A 21,981-nucleotide genomic window follows, 5' to 3' on the forward strand; every position below is an offset into this window, starting at 1 on the left:
TATGTTCCCTCTTATGTATACTCTCTAGCTATGTTTTTCCACCCTCTGTTGAAGTTCATTTCCTTCTTCCTTAATTTCCTTTATCATATCAAAACTATAACAGAATCCTGTTGAAAGGCTGACGAAACTTTTGTTAAGCAGGGATGTAAGAAATCAGAACACCTATAGTATATTAGTTACATGATACTTATCCCATAGTTTTAAAATTTGATCGGATGGTTGACCTCAAGTCATAAGTCATGTATGTTTGATTGGGTCAGGCCTGGGTTGATCGGATCACCAGAGCAACCTGGATTTTTGAAGAGCTCCTACAATAACTTGTATGAAAGATAAAGTTTTTGTATAAATTAAGTATCTGCAAACAAGTTTTTTAGGTTGGCCAAAGCCAGTCCTTTTTGAAAGGAAGATCTCATTACCTTAATTCTGTCACAATCTCATCCCGTGTAATATAACACTATTTTGTGTTTCTGTAATTCAAAATATTAAAGTTTTAATGATGAAGTAGTAGGATTTTCATCTGAGATAATGTAGGTATTAACTAAAATATAATGTAAAATCATTATTAGAATCTAAATTATTTATTTAAGTTTTTGAATTAAAATGGTTATTCAACACCCTCCACCTCATAAACAAAATCAACTTCCCTGTACCATGTCCACTGAAATAAATTACTTGTAGGCGCGCCTAGAGTCCTTTTGTTTTAGAATCATTTAATTTACTATTTTCCTTTAAGCTTTCAAGATGGTAATTAACTTAAAGAAAAGAAAAGAAGGATGGAGCTAGAAAAGCTGTGCTTACTGCGTAGAGGACATGCAGTTTGGCTGAGTGCATGCCATCTTGAATTTCTTTCATCACCTACAAAGTGGTGGCAAGAACCGATTGCATAGCTTGGCATATTCCTAACAAGATATATAGGCTCAAAACTATCCTGATCAGAATCTCTCAATTCATCAATTTCAAAGAACGAACTACATATTTTATCAACTGCCTCTAGATATAGACACAAGAGATTCTAATGAGTAAATATGTTCACTGAAAAGAGTACGAGTTGTAGGCCTGATGGCTGCAAATTCAATTAACAGATACAGGAGAGATCACAACAAAATCTTATTATTCTAAAGAACTGCTAGTTTTTTCTCTCGGATGTTTTGATACTGATTTGACAAGTGAAAGAAGAACCCTAGACATGTCCAAGGATCAATGGATTCATCAACAAATATGTCAAATTGCAATCTAGAAGTGGTCCACGGCCCGTGCTAAGAAGAAAAGAAGGAAAGGAATGTTACAATTCTGATAGCCTTTTCTCATCTCTGTATGGAACTCAGCTACCTAGCTATGTTGTCAGCATTGAAGTTCATTTCCTGGTTCCATGACAAGATTAAACAAATCTTCACTTTGTATAATGCTAGATTGGTGGTAGCTGTTAATTTCTTGTATCTTATCAATCAATAACAGAATCCTGTTAGGTTGTCGCCGGAGCTTTCGTTCGACAGGTATAGAAGAGATCAGAACAACTATAGAATGTTAGTATTATGATGTTTTTTATGCAACCAAAGTACCCATGCTGTATTCTGGGCCTTCTTATCAGTTCTTCTTTCATTTTTAGAGCTTGTGGTTGCTCCTTAAAGGAACCTAACATGAGTCCGATTCAGATTCCTAGGCCATATTTAGCAAATATATATATTCTCTCCAAAATAAAAAAGTTCCTATAGTATTACATTACATAGACAGAAATATTTAGTACATATCTAGCGTGGTTGCATCCTATGTCTACTAATATCTACGTCTTTCCACCCTTGGGTAGACTCAAAAATTATTTCTACAGTTTCTGCTGAATCTTCCAAAAGGTTTTTGGCACTATTCATCCTGTCTCCAGCTCTATACACTTGTTGTTGCACCACAAGCACAGAAACCTGGCACTGGGAATCTGATGATGCTAGCACGTCTCCCAAGAATCCAAGCTCTGGAAACTCATTCCATTCAGTAAGTCCCATAAATATTGGTGAGAAGCTGCGATGGTGTCTCCCCACCAAAATTAGATCATAGGAATTTTGAACAGATCTGATCACAGTAATCAATTCTACACTGTCCTTTACGAATTCCGTTACGTAGGAATGAGGCTTTTTTCCAGCGGATGCGGCTTTGAACTCAGTGATAATATCATCGTCAAGATCCATATCAAGAGACTGCACGGCTCCCGCGGCTGGATCGATCAAATGGATCACAGTGAGAGAAACTTTTGAGTGCTTCGCCATTCTCAAACCATATGCTAATGCTTCCCTATCATCTCTTCCATGAACAAAAATGATTCCAATTTTGTATACAAAATGGTGTTTGGAGGCACTTAAGGTGCCCCGATCAACCAAGATACCTACAGAGCATGGGGCCTTCGCAAGAATATGACGGTTAACAGCCCTGGCTTCTGTGATGTCTTCTATGCCATGGAATCTCCATTGCATATGAAATGGGATAATCACCACGGATGTTCTCTTCTCCACGGCAAGCCTACAAACTTCCTCATGTATAGAGGCAAAAGGCGATATGGATGTGAATAAGTTGACAATAACATTACCATTGCTCTCTTGCTCGTATAATCTGAAGGCATTTATGATTCGACCGCAATCCTTAGTGGGGAGTTTTGCAGTTGCTCCAGGCTCATGATACATGAAGAGTGGGGATAAACTGCCAACGAGCTGGACCAGGTGGACTACGTAACAGCACATGGGAGTCTTGGCTGTTGGATTGGAAATCTCGAGAAGTCTAATCATACAAGGCGTGGAATCTTGGTGATATATGCCGGCCAGAATGCGAAACTCCATATTGAGACTAGTATGATGGATTGTTCTTTTATTGCTGGCTTTGTAATGTCTGGATGGATCGTAAAGGAATTTGATTACAGGTGTGAAGGTTCCTGACACAAAAAGCATGTTTATGACCATCATACTGTACATCTGACGGTCAACAAGCTGCATGCGACAAGCAAAAACATGTAAGTTTCGGCACAGTATGAGGCAGTAATATTCTATAAGAAGTAAGGGAATTTTTATGTCAAGAATAGGATAAACAGAGGGTAAGGTCATTACGAAGGTGAGGTGGCCATGCTGTACGAGCAGAACGTCAGAAATGCCTTGACAACTCATTACAAGGCCTAGTGAAAATGCCTCAACAGGAGGCACTTTGAAGAAGAGTGCAGGCAACATGCCACCCAAAACTTTCCCAATGAAGCTAGTTAAACCAAACACGCAGATAACAAACACAGTTTCAGAATGTATCGAAAGGAGGTCAACGCGTGAGACACTTAACACAAAATAGCTTGGCAGGAGGATCGAAGAAACAAATGATTCAATCTTGTTCTCTAATGCTGTTCCTAATGGTGGCCCATGAGGCACTGCGATGCCCAAAGCGGTAGCCCCAAATACCACATGGTGCCCTAAAACTTCACTAAGAAATGCAGTTCCTAATACCATGATAAAGATAGACAACACGTATCCCTCTTTGACCTGTTTTCCTTCAGGGGTTTTCGCAATCATCTTAACCATAAGGGGCCTCAATACATAGAATATGAGTACAATCAACGATATAGGACACAGCAGAATCCAAAATGGCTCATGTTTTAGTTCTGTTATAAATAAAATCACAATAACCAGGCCCCAACTACACATGCCACTGATCATTGATGAAGATATTGCTAACTGGCCAAGCTCCGAGTTAACGAGTTTCAGATCAGCCAAAAGGCAGACAATGACATGAAAGGAGGTAACAGCTTGAAAAATTGCAACGTGCCAAATAGACTTAAGTAGAACCGGGTCCAATTCCCTTTTTCCGCTAAGAATTCCAGCCACAATCAGGTTCAACGTTACTGGAAACAAGAAAGTAAGGAAGCCTATGACCACAGGTTTCCTTCCTGCTCTCTTCACTATCCCCAGGTCCATCTTTATTCCAATCAAAAATATATAAAAAATGCATCCAAAGAAAGCAAATGTCGAGCTGGTTTGGATACTTTTCATTGAATAAACTGATGTCAAGAATGAACTACGTCCCCAAAGTGTTGGTCCCAGGATGAACCCTACCTGACCAAATTCAAGACATAAACTGAGTTATATACCTGAAGATCACCGCATTGCGGTCAGGAATGAATTGTATTGATCAGATTACTAAAACAAGATTTTTACATTCTTTTTGCAGGGAAATAGAAAGTTTTACCAGCAGCAATGAAACGAAAGCGCTTTCACCAAGTGGGGTGAGGATGTATTGTAATAAGACACTACATAATGAAGATAAGCTGAGTTGTGCCAAAACAGCAGGAGTTGTATGGGAAAGTGGATTCTGACCATAAAAATACCCTTTTGATATTATACCAGCACGTCCTTGGCACACCCATAGATTCTGAAGGTCTGGATTCGATGCATTCATTGTTAATAATGCAATAAAAACAAGCTCTTGGATGTCTCTAGATAGCCTTGCCTATAAAGAAGATAAAAGGGCGTGAAGGACTTCAAGGGACAGGAGGATTGTGCGGGTGTGCTAATGCTTCTTTTTTTTTCCTGAGGCCCTGATACCACTAGCCATCAGGAGTCAGTTGACCTACTTCTTCTGGGTCGAAAATTGTTTACTACTAGAGGAGGAAAAATCTCATCCTCTATTATCTGCCCTACTTGTCAGCTACAAAAAATGTGGTACAGAAAGATTTTTTGTGGATTTAATGTTTGCGTTTTATGACAGGACAGCATGTGATTTACCGCATATGAATTATAAACCACAGATAAATCAAATGAGAGAAATTCTTTCAATTAAAAATCAGGCTAGTTCATCTACAAGATTGTTTAATATTGGAAAAGGATTATACTTCATTTCTCTAGTTTCCTAAAATAAATATTAAGCAAAATCTTCACTCTGTAAGATGCAATACATTGGTGGTAACTGCTAATTAATTTCTTGTAGCTTATCAAATAATTACAGGATCCTATTAAGAGGTTGACCGAGTTTTCGATCCAACAGGTGTACAAGAGATCAGGTTTAATATGTGGTTTTTACCAACCTAAAGTGCACATATACGCTACATTCTAGGCATTCTTACCGGTTCCTTTTCCATTTTTAGAATTGTGGTACGTAGCTAGTATCGTCCGGTGAGAGAGAATGGCACAGGACTAATCTGACATATGATGCCAATCCAAAAGGAATGCAGAAGCCTAACATTCCTATAGCTAGCACAACTTCACGTGATTTCAAAATGATGGAAGGATCTATCTTCACCCCAATCTGGAAGATAAATACGTAGCATCAAACCAAACACTGACAAGGTATGCAGTTCTTCCTTCTGGTGGGAAGATTTTGTCTGTAAATGTCAAGTTGTGCCCAAGATGAAAACCTCTCACATCAGAGTGATGCATTTAGAAACGATTTGCATGGGGAGAGAACAAGTAGAGAGATGAACTTACAGGTACATGAGAAACAACAGAAGGTTGGCCAAGGAGCTTGAGAAAGATGTAAATGGAACGCGTGAGGATAGAAATAAGAGAAAGCTGTAACAGCAAGAGAGGCAGAGTGTACTTTAAAGGGTCATAACCAAACCAGAGGCCTTTTGAGTTAGTCATGCCTACAACCTGACAAACAACATCAATAATTCAATACTGTTGCAGGGTTCTGAAGCTGCATAGACGAATTTTTTCCTGTGATATTGTTCTTACTGGAAAGAGAAGAGGCCTGAGAGGCTTTTAGTTATAGAAAATATGAAGAAGAAGCAGAATGAACTGATAGCCTCTCTCAAACAAAGTTTCTGATATACGGAACTTCTAGTTGAGTAACAATTCAAGAATATAAGAAACCAGACAAAAACACAAGAATCTACAATTTCTTCACTGCAAAAAAACTAAGAACAACCTATCAGAACAAAAAAGAAAATGCATACACTATTACCAGTCACCACCACTGATGCACAAGAACTCCAATCTTTCTGAGAGAATTAAGAAGCTGCAAGCATTGATCATAAGTCTTCTGATACTTAACACCCCGTTGCCCCGGACAACACCTCTGCCACCGATTATAATGACACTCCAGAAACAACTCATCAATCAAACAAATCGCACCTGTCTCAACCAACCTCGGAATCAAATGAAACTCAGTCCCTTCAACATCCAATTTCACCACCACAAAATCCCTCTCCACCACCACATTTTTCAACCATTCTGCAAAATCAAACCCTTCAATCGTATCCAAATCTGCCTTATAACTCATCGACGATTGCACCACCGGTTGAATCCTCCCCATCCCCCTGCCTTTCTCCACAATTTTCCTATTAACAAACCTGCTGATCCCAAAAAACAAGGTCTCATTCCTCACCCACGCCGCATAAGGCAGTAGCTGAACACCCTTTTTCGATCTATATTCCCCGAAAAACACCTTATCGGCTTCGATGGCATAAATTTCGAAACTCTTATTCTGTTTCGGATAACTTTTTCGGAACCAGCCGCCTATACTTGAACCATAACTCCTAGCACCAACATCAACATAAACATATTTTCTCTTAAAACTAATATCAACACTATCACTTAAGTACTTAACGTTCTTCAAATTTCTCTTCAATGTAATCCATGGCTTCAATGGTTCTTTAGCGATCAAAGCCTCGGCATTTTTTGCTAGTTCCCGTTTTAGCCTCGAAACCGAGCAATTACTACCTACGTTGCCCCTCCACAAAAAATCTCTTACTTTCATTAACACAACCTCTCTAATTATCATCATCGACATTGAATCTACACCGTTGATTTCACGCGATTTGATTAATCTACAGCAATTAAACAAATCAAGTAAAGATCGTAAGCTATATAAATCTCTCGATTTTGTATGGATCACTAAGAACCCGCCCGGTTTTAAAGTTCGACAAAGCTCTGACCCGAATTCGTCGGGCTGACCTGACCAGTCGAGGTTGTTAGTGAACTGGAAATCGAAAGTGTTGTCATGAAACGATAGAGGATAGTTCGATAGAATCAGCGGTGGAGATGATTTCTTTATTTTCTTTGATTTCTTTGAGATTCCGGTTGAATCAATAACGCCGATTTCTTTCAGAGCTATGATTTCTTCTCCAGTTAGTGTTTCGATGCAGAGAGATTTTGAGATAGGCGAGAGGAAGCCATCGGCGATGAGGTCCTGGAAGACGGAGAGGTAATGATCGACGGTGCAACGGTAGGTGGCGGCGGAGTGGTAGTGGATGGTGAAGTCGAGGTTTTGTGGAGGAAAGAAGCAGAAGTCATTAGAGACGCAGGATCGGCCTTTGACTGCTATGAAGTATGCGAAACGGACGGCGAAGAATAAAACGATAAATGAGAGGAGACGTGCGAGAGTGGATTTTATTAAGAGGTTTTTTGAGAGCTCCATTACATCAGAGAGATTTTGGGGGTGGAGGGATGGTGGAGTTTGAAAATATGAGAGGGGTTGGAGGGTAAAATGGGAGCATTATGGTTTAAGTGGGGTCAGTGAACAGGTGGCATTGTGTGAGTGGTAAATTCTGTTACGATGTGGCGTGACCGTTATGGTAGTTTGCGGGAAATGTGGTTAGTTTGATTTTTATGGGCTGGGCTGGGTTGGGCTTGGTTTAGTTTGGTAATTGTTAGCGGACCTGGCTAAATTTATTCGGGCCTATTAATCAAACGGTCATGATTAATTTATGATGGGTCTCTTACTATTAGCACGCACTCACACAATAATTAGCCAAACGATCATTTTTATTTTATGATGGGTCTTAGGACTCATGATTAGCTTTGCTTGTGCTTTAATTTCTGAGATCGAAGAGCATTCTGAAGAGTGTAAATAGATTAATATTTCTTGGAACCATAGATCAACCATATTTGATTTTATAATGATGCATTCACTAATTTTTTTTTTATATTATAAGATATTCATTATGAATAAAATTTGATATATAATTTATATTTTTAGAAATAATTTTTTAATAAATAATTGATATGTAAAATAATTCAAAGATATTCTTACCCCAAAAAAAAGCTATTTTGGTGATCTTATCTAAGTAGATTACGATTTTATTATGTGTGATTGTGGGAGAAGCAATTTATAGATATTATTTTGTATGAGCAGGGATAGTCGGGGTTTTACTCGCTCACCTGGATCTACAAAATACGCTTTTCAGGGGTGGGATTTCCTCGAATCCAATAAAAAAAATGCAATTTATGGATATTATCTAATAATTATTTATATATATACCACAGCAAGAGGAACATGGCTTAAAATTACTGAATAATTCCTTAAAAAAATAATGAATTTAATTAGGTTTTCAATCCCAAATTATGGTGAAGCGAATCACAAGGACCGTCAATCATGGAAAGCTCCAAACTCTAATGATTTAAGATCATGATTTATTACATAAAAGAGTAATCATAAGGACCGTCAATCATGATTTTTAAAGAGTTAATAAATTAAAACTGTATTGTTTTGATTTTTTTTAAATAATTTTGATTTTTTTTGCATCGACCTCCCGATCGGTGAACCGAGTCTTCTTCAACGTCAAGTCTGAAAACACTGGCTAGAAGTGGGCGCAATCCAAGTCTAGTGTGAGTCTATTTTTCCTGTGAACAGGCATGTCATGGACTGAGAACCTGGCTCTTGCCATGTACGAAAACACAACTTGAAAATACTCGAGACTTGGAAACCATAAGTGACGGTGCACGTTACGGCCTTTCGTGATAAATCTTGGCTTAAAATTGACTATAAGCTATAAATGAATTAAAAAAAAACAATAGTGAAGTTTTTAGTCAACTTTAGCTATGCAATTATGTAATGAATATTGCTTTGGAGAATCGAATTATATATATATATATATATATATATATATATATATATATATTTCCACATCAGCACGGGGGATATGCATGGCCATGGCACCCTCAAGGCTGTTAAATATCATGATTTTGTCTTTTAAACTTTTAATATATTTTTTTATGATATTAATGAATTTATCCCCAGCCCTTTCAAAAATAATATTTTCTTAATTTGGTTTATTTTGAAGCCTGTTTTAATAATTCTTATAATGATAACATCCTCACTACCCCATGAATTATATCATGTAATTTTAACTCTAGGAGGTGTAACTCAATTGGTCAGATCCTGAGTTTACTTTTCAGATGTCACCAGTTCGAGTCTCACAAATCTCACGGCCACTGGAGACTTACATGGTCGTTAACTTCAGGACCCGTGGGGTTAGTCGAGGTGCGCGCAAGCTGGCCCGAACACCCATATTAATCTAAAAAAAATCATGTCTTTTATCTCTATTAAAAAACATTATGCTTTCCCCCGATATTGAATGTAATTTTATTTCAAATCAACGGGAACAAGAACTCGAACAAGCAACCACATCCAAAGCCCTTTATGATCGAATCTCTATCAATTTTCCCATGAAAGATCAAAACCAATAAATTATTAGCAATTCTCTCACAAGAAGCAAGCGAGTGCCCGCCCCATTGTGTGTTGCCATTACAATGGTTGGATGGTAGCTACCGATATTATTACACATATAATAATATTGATGGTGTAGGGAATTCCGACCGGTGATGTTCTGATATTTGCTCTTTGGAGGCTAAGCACACTGACACAATATTTAACGTGGTTCGGCAAACCGCCTACATCCACGGGAGAAGCCATTTGATTATATAGGGAGCGAACAAGATTTACAACAATAGAGGAGGAGGAATCATCCCCTCTTTGGCAACTCTCAACCTCACTCTATTTCTCTCTTTTCAGTGCTGCAATGGCAGCTACTGCTGGCTGCCTTGGCAGCCCACTCTCTCCTACATTTCTCACATCTTTGGCTCTACACACTCTCACTTTCTCTCTCCTTTTGCTCTCAACCGTATGCCTCTATTTATAGGCATCCATGGCAGCTCCTCCAGCTCTTTTGTCAACAATGGTGGCTGCCAATTCCAGCTCTTCTTCAACAAAGGTGGCTGCCAACTCCAGCTCTTCTTCAACAAAGGTGGCTGCACCTAGCAGCCCTCTTTGACAATGGCAATGGCAGCCATCCTCTTCTAGAAGATAGGCTGTAAATGCTCTATGATTGCTGCACATAATGGCAACAATCCTAACAATCACCCCCTTTGCCATTCATGTGGGCAATTGTCCTCTTGCTTCTTCAGCACATGCTTGCATTCTGCAGCTCTTCCAAGCTTACCATTCCGAGAGCGTCTTTGGCCAAGTTTCTAGGTACTTGCCAAACCTTTCAATCACCAGAGTCATCCAAGCACCCCTTTGCTCACTCCAAAGGATCACTTCAACCAGATGGTTTGTCATATCTCATCTGAAGAGTGTTTAACGCTTGTCTCTGGAACAACATCCCCCTTCAAGCATATCAACCATGCTTGGCCCGGAATGATTTATCAAGCCTTACATCAAGGCTTACAACACCCCCTCAAACGGATATTCCCAAGTGCGACAGTCATTGAGTATTTTAATGTGATCACGAGCTCACCACTCTTCCAAGAGTCTACTCATCCCGGAGTTGCGTCTGCCCTCTGTTCCTCCCTAGGAACCACGCCTTACTTCTCCGTGAGTCTCCCGCTCTTAGTCTCAAGAGTCCAGGTGGCTCTCCCTTTTAACCATGGGGACAGCCCATTAAAGGTTGATCAATCTCTATCTTCATACTCTGAGTATTACAATGTCATTACTGAGCTCACCACCTTGACAAGAGTCAACTTGTTCCCGGAACCTGCGCATGCCCTCTACTCCTTCATAGCAGTCGCGTCTTAATGCTCCACAAGCCATCCATTTATTGTCCAAGGCAAATGTCTTCTAGCTCATTGATCTTTAGCATGGGGGCAATATCCATGAAAGTCAATCTTGCATTTGTCTTCATACTCATCATAGCCTCTTCATTGGCTATACACTTGTCCACTTATATCCAGCCATCACATTGGCTCTGGGGCGTTCTGAAATTGGGCTCCTATCATGGCCCTCACACCTTCTCCTGAGGTGTCTTCGCCCGTTGTCATGGGGCGGTCCGAAATTGGACTCATATCATGGTCCTCACACCTTCCATCCGAGGTGTCTCCGTCTGTCGTCATGAGACGGTCTGATCTTGGACTCATATCATGGTCCTCACACCTTCCATCCGAGGTGTCTCCGCTTGTCGTCATGCGGCGGTTTGTACTTATGCTCGTTTCATGGCCCACACACCTTCTGCCTGAGATGTCTCCGTCCGTCATGAAGCGGTCACATCCTCCTTCATCGGGGATGTCTCTAGTGACTCCAAGATTCTCTACCACCATGTGGACTTGGGAGAGATCACTGCCACTGATCACATAGAAAGAGAGAGTTGCGGTGCACTCTTCGCAATCCTCCATCTCATTTTCTATGTTTGGAACTTCTATGCCTTTCTGCTTGATAGCTCCACCCACACCAACTCTCTTTGGTGTCTTCGCCTTTCATCGGCGGTCGCACCCCCTTAATTAGGTGCTTCTGCAACAACTCATCTTTCCATCCTTGCATGCATTGGAAAGGTCCTCGCTTGTTGCCTTTATCAAGAGCACAAGAGACTTCCTGTTGTACAACTTTTCACACAGTCTCTGCTCTGAGCTTCATCTGGGAACTCTTCTTCTCCTTGCATCTGTTGTCTCATTACAGTACCTCGTTGGATCCTTCGGGTACTTCTGTACATTCTCCGTGTGCTCTCGTGCAATTTCGGTTCTCCAGATTTCTCCCTATTCTTTGCTTTTATGTTTGACAGCAGCTCATCCTGTCACAACATTTAACCAAGTCAAAATAGGGTGCCAATCTTTATCTCCTTGTGTATTTCTCTTCCATTATCAGGGTCTTCATCAATTCTCCCTTCGAGAAATTACAGTCATCGAATCTAACTTCTTTGGAGAAATCACCACTCCATCAGATCCTTGAACATACGAAACCCAACTGTTCCTTTATACCGTCATCTTGCTAGTCTTCAACAGTTTCATTACAAACTGTTACATATACAAAAATAGTACTGTGTGGATGATCCTTCAACTAAGCAAGTTCCCAGGAAAGATTTGGAGGGGTCACACTGGTCCCGCTTAAAACCCAATCTCCTAGACAGAACTTCTTAGAACGTATCTATCCACCGTACTGCCTTTTCGTATATACAACCATTTGCTAGCTTTGTTGCGGCTTTCCTTTACAAGTGATCTGGGGTATCCAGGTTTTATACCTGATTTCTCAACATCTGGCGAGACTACCAGTTCTTAGATTCGTCAAGATTGGTCTTCATCAATTTCCACTCTCTACCTCAAATCGTCCACATGATCGGGTGTCCAGAGTGTCTCAATTTTGCCTTCGCTCAAGGCAATTAAAATTTCACCCCATTTAGCAGTTCAGCACATGTAATTGGGTAAACATGTGTGACATGTTCTTCTTCATCTCCATCGACCACCATGATGACCTTTAGATGCCTCCTGATCGGGCAATCTCTTTTGTTAATTCACCACCACCACTTTCGGTCTCAAATCTCAACGATCGGACCGTACCATTGCATCCGGAACGATCAAATTAGCTGGAAACAAGTCTGAAATCGTCCAAATCGCATTTCAGACGGCTAAGATTTGATCAAAACAATTCTGGCCTGATGAACGGCCCAGATTCAATCTCAGATCCGGTTGCACATAGACTCTGCTGCACAGAATCTTATCCCTCGGCTCGCGGCTCGGCTCGGCTTCACAACGGCTCGGCTCAACTCGGCTCAACTTGGCTCGGCTCGCGGCTGATGATGTGGCAGGTGGGTCCCACTTTGCTGACGTGTCTGCTGACTGGTCGATGATGTGGCTGCTGACATGGCATGCCTACTGTGCATGCTGACATCACACTTACATCAAGCTGATGTCATCCCTGGCATGCCTACTGTGCATGCTGACATCACAATTATGTCATGCTGACGTCATTAATATCCGGGTCAGCCATGTGGGTCGGGTCAACTGGTATTCGGGTCGGGTCAGCCCATCCGGGCGAAGAAGACGCGTGGCACGCGTGAGGCGCGTCTGCGCGCGTAGGCAGACGCCTTGCCGGAGAGTGATGGAGAGTGCGGCCATGTCCGACGTCCGATTTTGACGCCGTTTTCATCAGTGGCTTCGTCTCTTCCTCCTCTACACGGTGGTATGGTCAAAACACAATTTTGACAACTTTCATTTTTGAGCAAAAATCAAACACCACTTCAAACCATATGCTCTGATACCAATTGTAGGGAATTCCGACCGGTGATGTTCTGATATTTGCTCTTTGGAGGCTAAGCACACTGACACAATATTTAACGTGGTTCGGCAAACCGCCTACATCCACGGGAGAAGCCATTTGATTATATAGGGAGCGAACAAGATTTACAACAATAGAGGAGGAGGAATCATCCCCTCTTTGGCAACTCTCAACCTCACTCTATTTCTCTCTTTTCAGTGCTGCAATGGCAGCTACTGCTGGCTGCCTTGGCAGCCCACTCTCTCCTACATTTCTCACATCTTTGGCTCTACACACTCTCACTTTCTCTCTCCTTTTGCTCTCAACCGTATGCCTCTATTTATAGGCATCCATGGCAGCTCCTCCAGCTCTTTTGTCAACAATGGTGGCTGCCAATTCCAGCTCTTCTTCAACAAAGGTGGCTGCCAACTCCAGCTCTTCTTCAACAAAGGTGGCTGCACCTAGCAGCCCTCTTTGACAATGGCAATGGCAGCCATCCTCTTCTAGAAGATAGGCTGTAAATGCTCTATGATTGCTGCACATAATGGCAACAATCCTAACAGATGGTGATCTCATCAGCGAAGCCAATTTCTTTACAATTAATCTCAAGGTAGCTTCATGCACATGGCCATTAAAATCATTGAAAAATGAATAAAAATCTTTTGGGTATCAAAGAAATTAAACAAGAGTACAAAACATAGGTTAAAGAGAAGAACTCAGAAGCACCTTTAGGGGATGTGAACACAAGATAGATATCGGCCTTGTTGGGTCGGTCGGTGAATAGGGCAGCGTCGACATTTTCTTATTGGACATCTATATTCTTTTAATTGCGCCTTGTGCATTAAGCAAAATGTCTTCATCTCTCGAGCTTTCAAAACTATTTATTTTTTCCATATATCAAGATAAACTTAAATGGTAAATTAAAGAGTTTATATATATTTGTTAGACTTGTATGGTATTGATTGAAAAAGAAAAAGAAAATCTAGGAGTCAACATGAATTAATTAGATTTTAGTGTTAATTTGGTTAGGTTTGGTTGGATCAATCCTATCATTAGAACTTTGACTAGGTTGCACGAGTTTAGTTTATTCAATACCTTATCTAATTCAAGTAAAAAATTGATTTAAATTAGATTTTAAATTCAAGATTTTCTGAGTTTTTTTATTAAATTAACCAACGGTTTAATAATTATGGTTTTTATATTATTATAATGGATTTGGATCCAAGAAAATGATACCTAACAAATTTATCCATATAAAATAGAATTGTAACTCATAAAAACCATGAGAAACTCAACTTTAGTTAAAGATTTATATACCATTTTCTATGTCCAAAACTTATAAATATTATCGAGTAGATCTTAAACATTTCTCACATTTTTCAATTGAATTCTTTCATTTATTTTAATTAATTGTCTTCAACTGATCATGTGTTTATGCAATAAAACTATGTAATTTTAAAGAAAGTTTTTTAAAAAAGTTAATAAACATGAACATAATGATCTAATTGAGATTTTTTAAAGGAATTAAAATTAAATTGATAAAATTGATAGATTTGAAGCCTAGATTTTTCGATAAAAGAATTGGTTATTTTTGGTTTTAACATGTTTTTTTAAAAATATTATAAATTTAGCAAAATATAATACGGTTTATACATATTGTAATTGGAAAACATGATTTTTATAGCTTGACATTATTCAAATAATGTTATTCTTTAAAAAATATTTAATGAGCTGGAGAAAAAAAAAATTGACGAGAAAAGTCTAACAACATAAAAAAAGTTACAAACGGTAACTTGATTGTGTCACATTTGCTTTCCAGTACAAGTGGGCCACCCTCCATCTTAGAGCAATAATTATAGCCCACTCAGGTTATAGTTGATGATTTTTTTAATATCTTCGGGGTTTTTTTTTTAATTTTTTCTCTCTTCTATTCATTTAATATTTTTTTTTTAAAAAATCACTATTATAAATAATGACAAGCTATAAAAATTAAGTTTTCTACTCATAACATGTACAAAACCGTGTTATTTCAAAAACAAAAAATTTCAAATTGTATTGTTGTGTTAATATTTTTAATTAACTATACTAATTTTTTAAAAAATAAAAAAAATCAAAAGAATTAAGGTTGAAGTGGTGTGGGGACCACGGACAGGAGGCAACGCGGTAGATTGGTGGAGGTAGGCAAGGAAAAGGGACCCACAAGAGGGAGCAACCAGGCAGCATCCATTATCCAAGAGTAGTACTAAAATATATATATAAGAGCTGACTTTGACTAACTTGTTACCAAAGCAAACTCCAAGCTCCAGCCAGCCCTCATCTTTGACTCTTTCAAACCTCCAAGGCCTACGTAACCAATGGCGTATGCGTGACCATTAAAGCCCGTGATTATGGGACCCATCAAAGTAATGGATGGACCATTCCTTTTGCAAAGCTTGCTTTAAATTCTCAATTAATTACTTTCCTGTTGGTTTTTTATTTTTTTAAACGGTAAATTTTGGTTTCATAGTATTATTTCGGGATTTTATATATATATATATATATATATATATATATATATATATATAAAGTAACGGAGGCAGGGCACAGCTTTGCAAGGAAATTTTTCTCAACTCCTTTCTTGTATAAAATAACTTAATATTAATTTTTTTAAAATAATATTTTTAATTTGAACCCTCCTAAGTTTTTTTTCTTGCTCCGCTGCTGTATATATATATATATATATAATTTAAAATGTTAATTTAACCATTATAATTTTAATTCAAATGATAAATAATAAAAATATTATTTAAATAAAAAATATTCAAAATATTTTTAATAAAAAATTAAAATAACAATATATTAAATCGATTGGTTGAACGATTAAAAAATATAATTGCAATATCATTTATATATATAAAAAAAAAACAGTCGCACAAGATGACGTATCTCTTTGGAGCTTCTGCCTTAGAAAATACAGACTTTCATTTTTCAAACCTAATAAATTAAATAACAAATAATACTAAAATGTATATAATTTAACGGGATACAAAAAATTGATTTGAGGTGGGCACTGCAGTAGCGTAGCAAAAGGCCTTAACAATCAAAAAATAGGTTAAAGATATGGATGGATGGATGGACACCAAGAACTCCTACGTGCTACGACAAATACAATTTGGAAATATACACAAGACCAAATCCCTTTTGTAGTTGTAGAAGAAATATACAACAAACAAATTAAACAAACTGAATGCAAATTAATGGGTAATGGATTTGACGAGTACTTTCTTATTCATCGTGTGATTCTTTTGCAGTAGTTTCCTACCAAAAACTCTCTACTTCCAATTCTCTTTTGGCTCTTGATAAAACTTCATCTGTTGATGATTGACTCATGTAAGACCCCATGAGGTTTCCAAATCCTGAGAAACCAAAACTTCCTGGACTTTGCAGCATCTCTAGGGTAAAAGGCATGTCACCTTCGGATGTTGCTGTAGGTGGTGCCCTTTGATTTCTTATAGGGTTGTTAGAAACATGGTTTACTGTTGATGGCCTAATTGCCATTGCTGCATTGTTGTTGCCATTGTTGCTGTGGTCTTGCAATGACCGGCTGCCGCTGCCGCGAGCAGCGGGAACATCATGGTTGTGCTTTCCTTCATAGGTAGTGATCACTGCCCTAAGGTCATGTGATGCTCTCTCAACATGCTTTCTTACAGGACATCCTTGGAACGTGCACTTGTAGTAGCTCCTGTGAAGCCACAATCATACCAAATTTAGAGAAACAAAGTCATAACATGACATAACACAGAGAAAGAAATTGAGGGCTCGTGGTTTTGTGACCAAAAAGTTCAGCCTTTAAGGCTTGAAATTGTAACAAGATTACATTAATTAATACCAAGATTAGTTTAATTTTCCCATCTAAGAAACTTTATGCCAAACAGTATCTTTCATCAAAACTTGTAAAGTAAGCTTTTTTACCTTGGATTTGGATTTCCCTTGACCACTTTCTGCCCATATTTCCTCCACCTGTACCCATCATCAAGGATATCAATGTCACTGGTGGTTTGAACTACAACTCTTGGTTCTCTTACTGTTCTGCTGCCAGGTGCTGAAATTCCTTCATTGTCGCGCTCTCTTTTCCTGAAATAAGCAAGACAAGATTAATAATGACACCAAACATTCCAAGACCTCCCTCTAATAAACAAAACACCTACTGATTTACTCTTTTGTGAATCAATATGTTTTGAAGTTTTATTTCCTTAATTAATCAAGAACTTACCATCTTTTGGCCTCAGGTTCATCCTCATCCAAGTCATCACCACCTACTGATTTACTCTTTTGTGAATCAAAATCATCATCCCCAATTGAAATTGATGAATTATCAGGAGTGGCAACTGATGAATCCATTTGTCCATTACCATGAGTAACATATGACTGATCTTGAATCTCATTAGAGTTACTATTAGGAGCTGGAATCATTGCAGGATTAGATCCTGTTGATGATGATCTCCTAGTAGACTGAGGTTTAGGATGGTTATGACTACCCTTGTAAACTATCTCTGTAATTTGTCCATCCAAGGACCTCTCGACTTTCTTCTTTGTTGGACAATTGGGGAATGTGCACTTGTAATAACTTCTTGGATTTTCACTTCCTTTAACTTGTTTTTGACCATACTTCCTCCAATTATACCCATCATCTGATCTTTTCTGCTCCCTAACAGACTGATACTGTTGTGGTTGATTACCGTGATCAGATTGGAACCCATTATTGCTTTGAGGGTTTGCTTGAATTGCAGCGATCTCAGGGGAGAAACTCTTCATGGAATTAGAATTGTATTCCATTTTTACCATATTACTCTTCCCTGAAACAAACTCATCTTGCTTTGCAGGTTCTTGAAAACCCCAAGTTTGTTGCTGTCCCTGAAAATTACCAATAACTGTTAAAACAACACAATCACATAACCAAAACAGAGAAAATTTCACCAAAAAACTTGATACTTACGGGCTGAACTGTGGAGTTTGAAGATTGAAACATGGCAGATGAAGTTGTGGATGGCCTTGCTGGTTGCTGGAAAGAGAAATCAGAGAAACTCCTGTCTTCTTTCTTGACATTTTGCTGGATATTACCAGAACTACTCTTCCAGTTCAAACCCTGACCTGGAAATGTCCCAGTTGTTGGAGATGGCAAAATCTGAACACAAAATAAAAAACAAACAAAACCCATCAGCCGAAAATCCCATCAAGTGGACAATAAAACAATCTTTAGCTTCAATCACACAAAAAACAAACCAAAAAGCTCAAAACTTTATCATCAAGCAATGATCTTTATACGCAACCATTAGACCAAAACATCAAAAAGGAACACAAAAACTTACATTAGAAGGGTTTAACAAGACTGGAGAATCCAAGAGCTCAGTAGGGCTTAAACCAGGAGGAATAGCAAAGTAATAAGAAGGAGAAACAGGAGGAGGGGATAAAGGCAAAGAAGGAGGAGGAGTAGACTTAAATTTAGGCACGCCAGAGCCAGTTCTCTCAGCTATCCTATCACCCAACTTACTATTACCTGTGTTATTATTAATGGGTTCTTCATCATTTGAAGCAAGAAGATCAGTGAAAGAAGAAGAGGTCATGAAAGGGTAGTGATTAGAACTATTAGTGCTGAAAGAAAAATAGTTGTTACTGCTTTGTGGGTGTGAATTCCCAGACGTGTCTAAGCTCCCTGAAGAAGCAGCCATGGAAATATATGAAAAACGACTGAGAGAGAGAGAGCTAGAAATTCTAATCGAAAGAGGGAGCTTGGTGATGATATAGGAGAGATTGTGGCGTTGAAGAAGAGAAAATGGTCACGTATTGCACAAGGAAAGGGGCTATGTTGTCAATGGGGAGGTTTCTAGGAAGGTACAGGGAGTTTCTGACCAAAGAAAGATTAAAAAAAACCCTTATATAGTCCCTAAAAATTTCATATTTTGTGATATCAATCCCTCACATTTGTGATCCTCAATCCTATTGATTCATTACTCATTTTGGGAAAGAAATTTAGTAACTTTTAATGCATAAATTAATCTAATAATCTATTTTTTTTTTTTAAAAAAAAAAACTCTTAACAATCATCTAGCTAGGTGAAAGGGAAGGTTTGCGTCTTCATATCATGATAGAACCTTAAATAGAACATTAAATAGAAACTACAGGTTTGATATATTTTCACGTGAAATGATGAAGTTTTTATACTTTAATGTATTATAATTTTTTTTTTCTTAAGTGAGGGAGTTGGATAAAATAGTTTGAATCACCAGCAAGTAGAGGGGTTAATTTGAAAAACATTAAAAGTTAAGGGTTTTGATTTGATGAATTGAGAAAAGTAAAGGGCTCAAACATGACTTTTAGCCATTTTTGTGTGGACGGGGGAGCCTTTGGTCAAAATTAGCGGGTTTGACTGGATGGCGGCTGGCTGACACTGGGATATTTGTGGATTTATCCTCTCTTTTTTTTTTTTCTTTTTTTTTTTTGGGAAACTTTTTTCCTCCATTTCTGGTGGTATTAGGCTTTTGTTAGGCACGGAGGCTAATGAAAAATAACATGTGATTTTGGGTTAAACATTATAATTAGGCAAAATTTTCAAAAAAATTTAGTTTAATTTCATGATACCCTCTAGTATGCCAAGCTAATATCAAATTTTCACTGATCTGATTTTAAATATAATTCATATTTGGAAAATTAATGATGTTTTAAAGCTCCAATGTATTACACAAGTGAATAATTGGAAATAAATGTGTTTTTAAATGATTGTTTCTCTTAATTAATTAGTAAGGTAATTAAGAAAGACTCTTTTTTTTCCTTAATCCATGTAAGATCACCAAATTAAGACTTAAATCACTTCAAAATGACACAAACTCTAGAGTTCTTGATGAGAAGTAAACATGCATGGGCAAATTAATTAGTTTTACAATAAACTTAATTTGACATTAGAATTTGGACAAAAAGAATTTAAGAGTCTTTGGTCTGCCATTCACTTAATTTAACCCTTGAGTTGTCTTGATTTTTTTCTTCAGCTTGTTCTTTGACTGATCCAATTTAATTTGTCAATCCTCCATGTGATCATATCCCTTTGATATTAATTTTACATCATAGATAACCCCATAAAATATAATTAGAGGCCTTAATACATCATTAATCACCATCCCTTTATCAGTAAACAGGGCCTTAATCCTTCTGTAGAATTAATAATTTCTTTCTTAATTACTTCTGTTGCAAATGAAGGAAGGCTGTATATATTATTAATCAATACAACCAACTAGTTTTACACACGTGCATTACAAGAATGATAGGGTTGTGAGTGGTCCTCTCTAAATTCATTGTATGGAGTCTCAGAACTACTCATCGTATCTACCTTGTCTTCTTTTAAGGTTTTGCCCCTCCAAGTTGGGACTTAAAAATCTTGCTTCCCCCTTGCTTTCAACTCGGCACAAGTCTCGAGTTATAGACGGAGATAATGGGTTGATATTGATATATTTTTTTAAATATAAATTTAAAATAATATTGTTGTAATTCAAAAAAAAATTTATATAAAAAAGTGTTAATAAATTGATATTTAATTTTAACTGGGTCAAAACCTTGAGTCGATAAAGTTTCGGATCGATTCATCGGACCGGTCCGGATCTTAAATTTGTCGCATCCAATGCAAGACTAGGGTTTCGTTTGGGAACGCGGCTGCGGCGGCATTCCCAAAAATTTTGAAATTTTTTTTTTCACTAAAATTTAATATGATTTGTATGTTTTGGATCGTTTTGATGTGCTGATGTCAAAAATGATTTTTAAAAAATGAAAAAACATTATTGACATGCATTTTGGCACGAAAAGTTATTTAAAAAGCACCCGTAACCACACTGCAAAACACCCTCTAGATTAACTGTTGATTGGTGTATCTTGGTGGAGACATTTAAGTGCATTTCTAGAAGAGGTGTGCTAAAGTCTTGTAGATAACGTGTTGGTATAGGGCAGGAAGGGACAGCTTTCTCTTCTTTTTTAGAATTACAGAACTGTCCAAAAACTTTTCTTTGTATTTATCCTTCCTGTTTGTAGAGGAAAAGTGGTAGGGACTTTTGAGGTCTCGAGATTAAGAAAATGGAATATGCTACACTTGGAGTTTTGAATACATTATTTTGTGGTGCTCATCCTACCTTCCCTTTGTATCTCTTGGTTGGGATAATAAGTAATTTTTTTTTAAAAAAACTGATTATTTTCTTGATAAAAAAATGTTTAAAAAACAATTATTAAATACTTTGTGATTTCAATTCAGAAACCAACGAGGACAGTGGACTTTGAATTCTCAAAAAACTTCACTAAAAGAATAAAAGGTACGATGATGGGGCTAGGAATTGCTCAGGGGGACTGAAATGAAAATTTTCAAAAAAAAAAAAAAGGGAACAAAGACGTAATGTTGAGAGACACAGAATTTATTAATCTGTCAATCTGGTTGGTCTTGCAGGGCTATCAAAATTTATTATTTAACAAAAAATTGGATGCAAGAGTCTCGTTCTTGAAAGGATTACACTTAACATTGCAAGTACAGTTCAATAATTCACAAAATAGTCAAGTTTTAAGAAAATAAGAGTTCTTTATGAGTTCATGAAGCCCTCTGAATTCAATGTATAAGGGTATAAAAGGCCAGTCATTGGGCATATAGATGTAAGCATGACGACTATCCATGGGAGGTCATGACGATGCCAAATTAAACAAGCTTTCTTCTCAAACACCTTCCATGTTAAGGGGTCTCAAAATAGTTCTCTGCGCCAACTGATATTTATTGCTTGCATT

General features: G+C 37.8%; 3 protein-coding genes across 3 annotated transcripts; all 3 read right to left on the bottom strand.

The window, feature by feature from the left end:
* Positions 1 to 1,666: 1,666 nt before the first annotated feature.
* LOC7497424 (cation/H(+) antiporter 15) lies at positions 1,667 to 4,827 on the bottom strand. The gene is made up of 3 exons (XM_002319922.4): positions 4,204 to 4,827; positions 3,084 to 4,070; positions 1,667 to 2,966 (listed from the first exon to the last, which is right to left on the bottom strand). The coding sequence occupies exons 1-3, from the start codon at positions 4,411 to 4,413 to the stop codon at positions 1,749 to 1,751; spliced, it is 2,415 nt and encodes an 804-aa protein (XP_002319958.4). The 5' UTR covers positions 4,414 to 4,827; the 3' UTR covers positions 1,667 to 1,748.
* A 932-nt stretch (positions 4,828 to 5,759) lies between these two features.
* On the bottom strand, positions 5,760 to 7,570 carry LOC18104683 (uncharacterized). The gene has a single exon (XM_024583530.2). The coding sequence runs from the start codon at positions 7,369 to 7,371 to the stop codon at positions 5,920 to 5,922; it is 1,452 nt and encodes a 483-aa protein (XP_024439298.2). The 5' UTR covers positions 7,372 to 7,570; the 3' UTR covers positions 5,760 to 5,919.
* Positions 7,571 to 16,137: 8,567 nt separating this feature from the next.
* Positions 16,138 to 19,005, bottom strand: LOC7464719 (probable WRKY transcription factor 25). Its single transcript, XM_002319923.4, has 5 exons — positions 18,543 to 19,005; positions 18,170 to 18,358; positions 17,447 to 18,087; positions 17,146 to 17,307; positions 16,138 to 16,915 (listed from the first exon to the last, which is right to left on the bottom strand). The coding sequence occupies exons 1-5, from the start codon at positions 18,900 to 18,902 to the stop codon at positions 16,492 to 16,494; spliced, it is 1,776 nt and encodes a 591-aa protein (XP_002319959.2). The 5' UTR covers positions 18,903 to 19,005; the 3' UTR covers positions 16,138 to 16,491.
* Between the last annotated feature and the right edge of the window lie 2,976 nt (positions 19,006 to 21,981).

Source organism: Populus trichocarpa, chromosome 13, assembly GCF_000002775.5.
Source record: "Populus trichocarpa isolate Nisqually-1 chromosome 13, P.trichocarpa_v4.1, whole genome shotgun sequence".
Lineage (NCBI taxonomy): Eukaryota > Viridiplantae > Streptophyta > Magnoliopsida > Malpighiales > Salicaceae > Populus > Populus trichocarpa.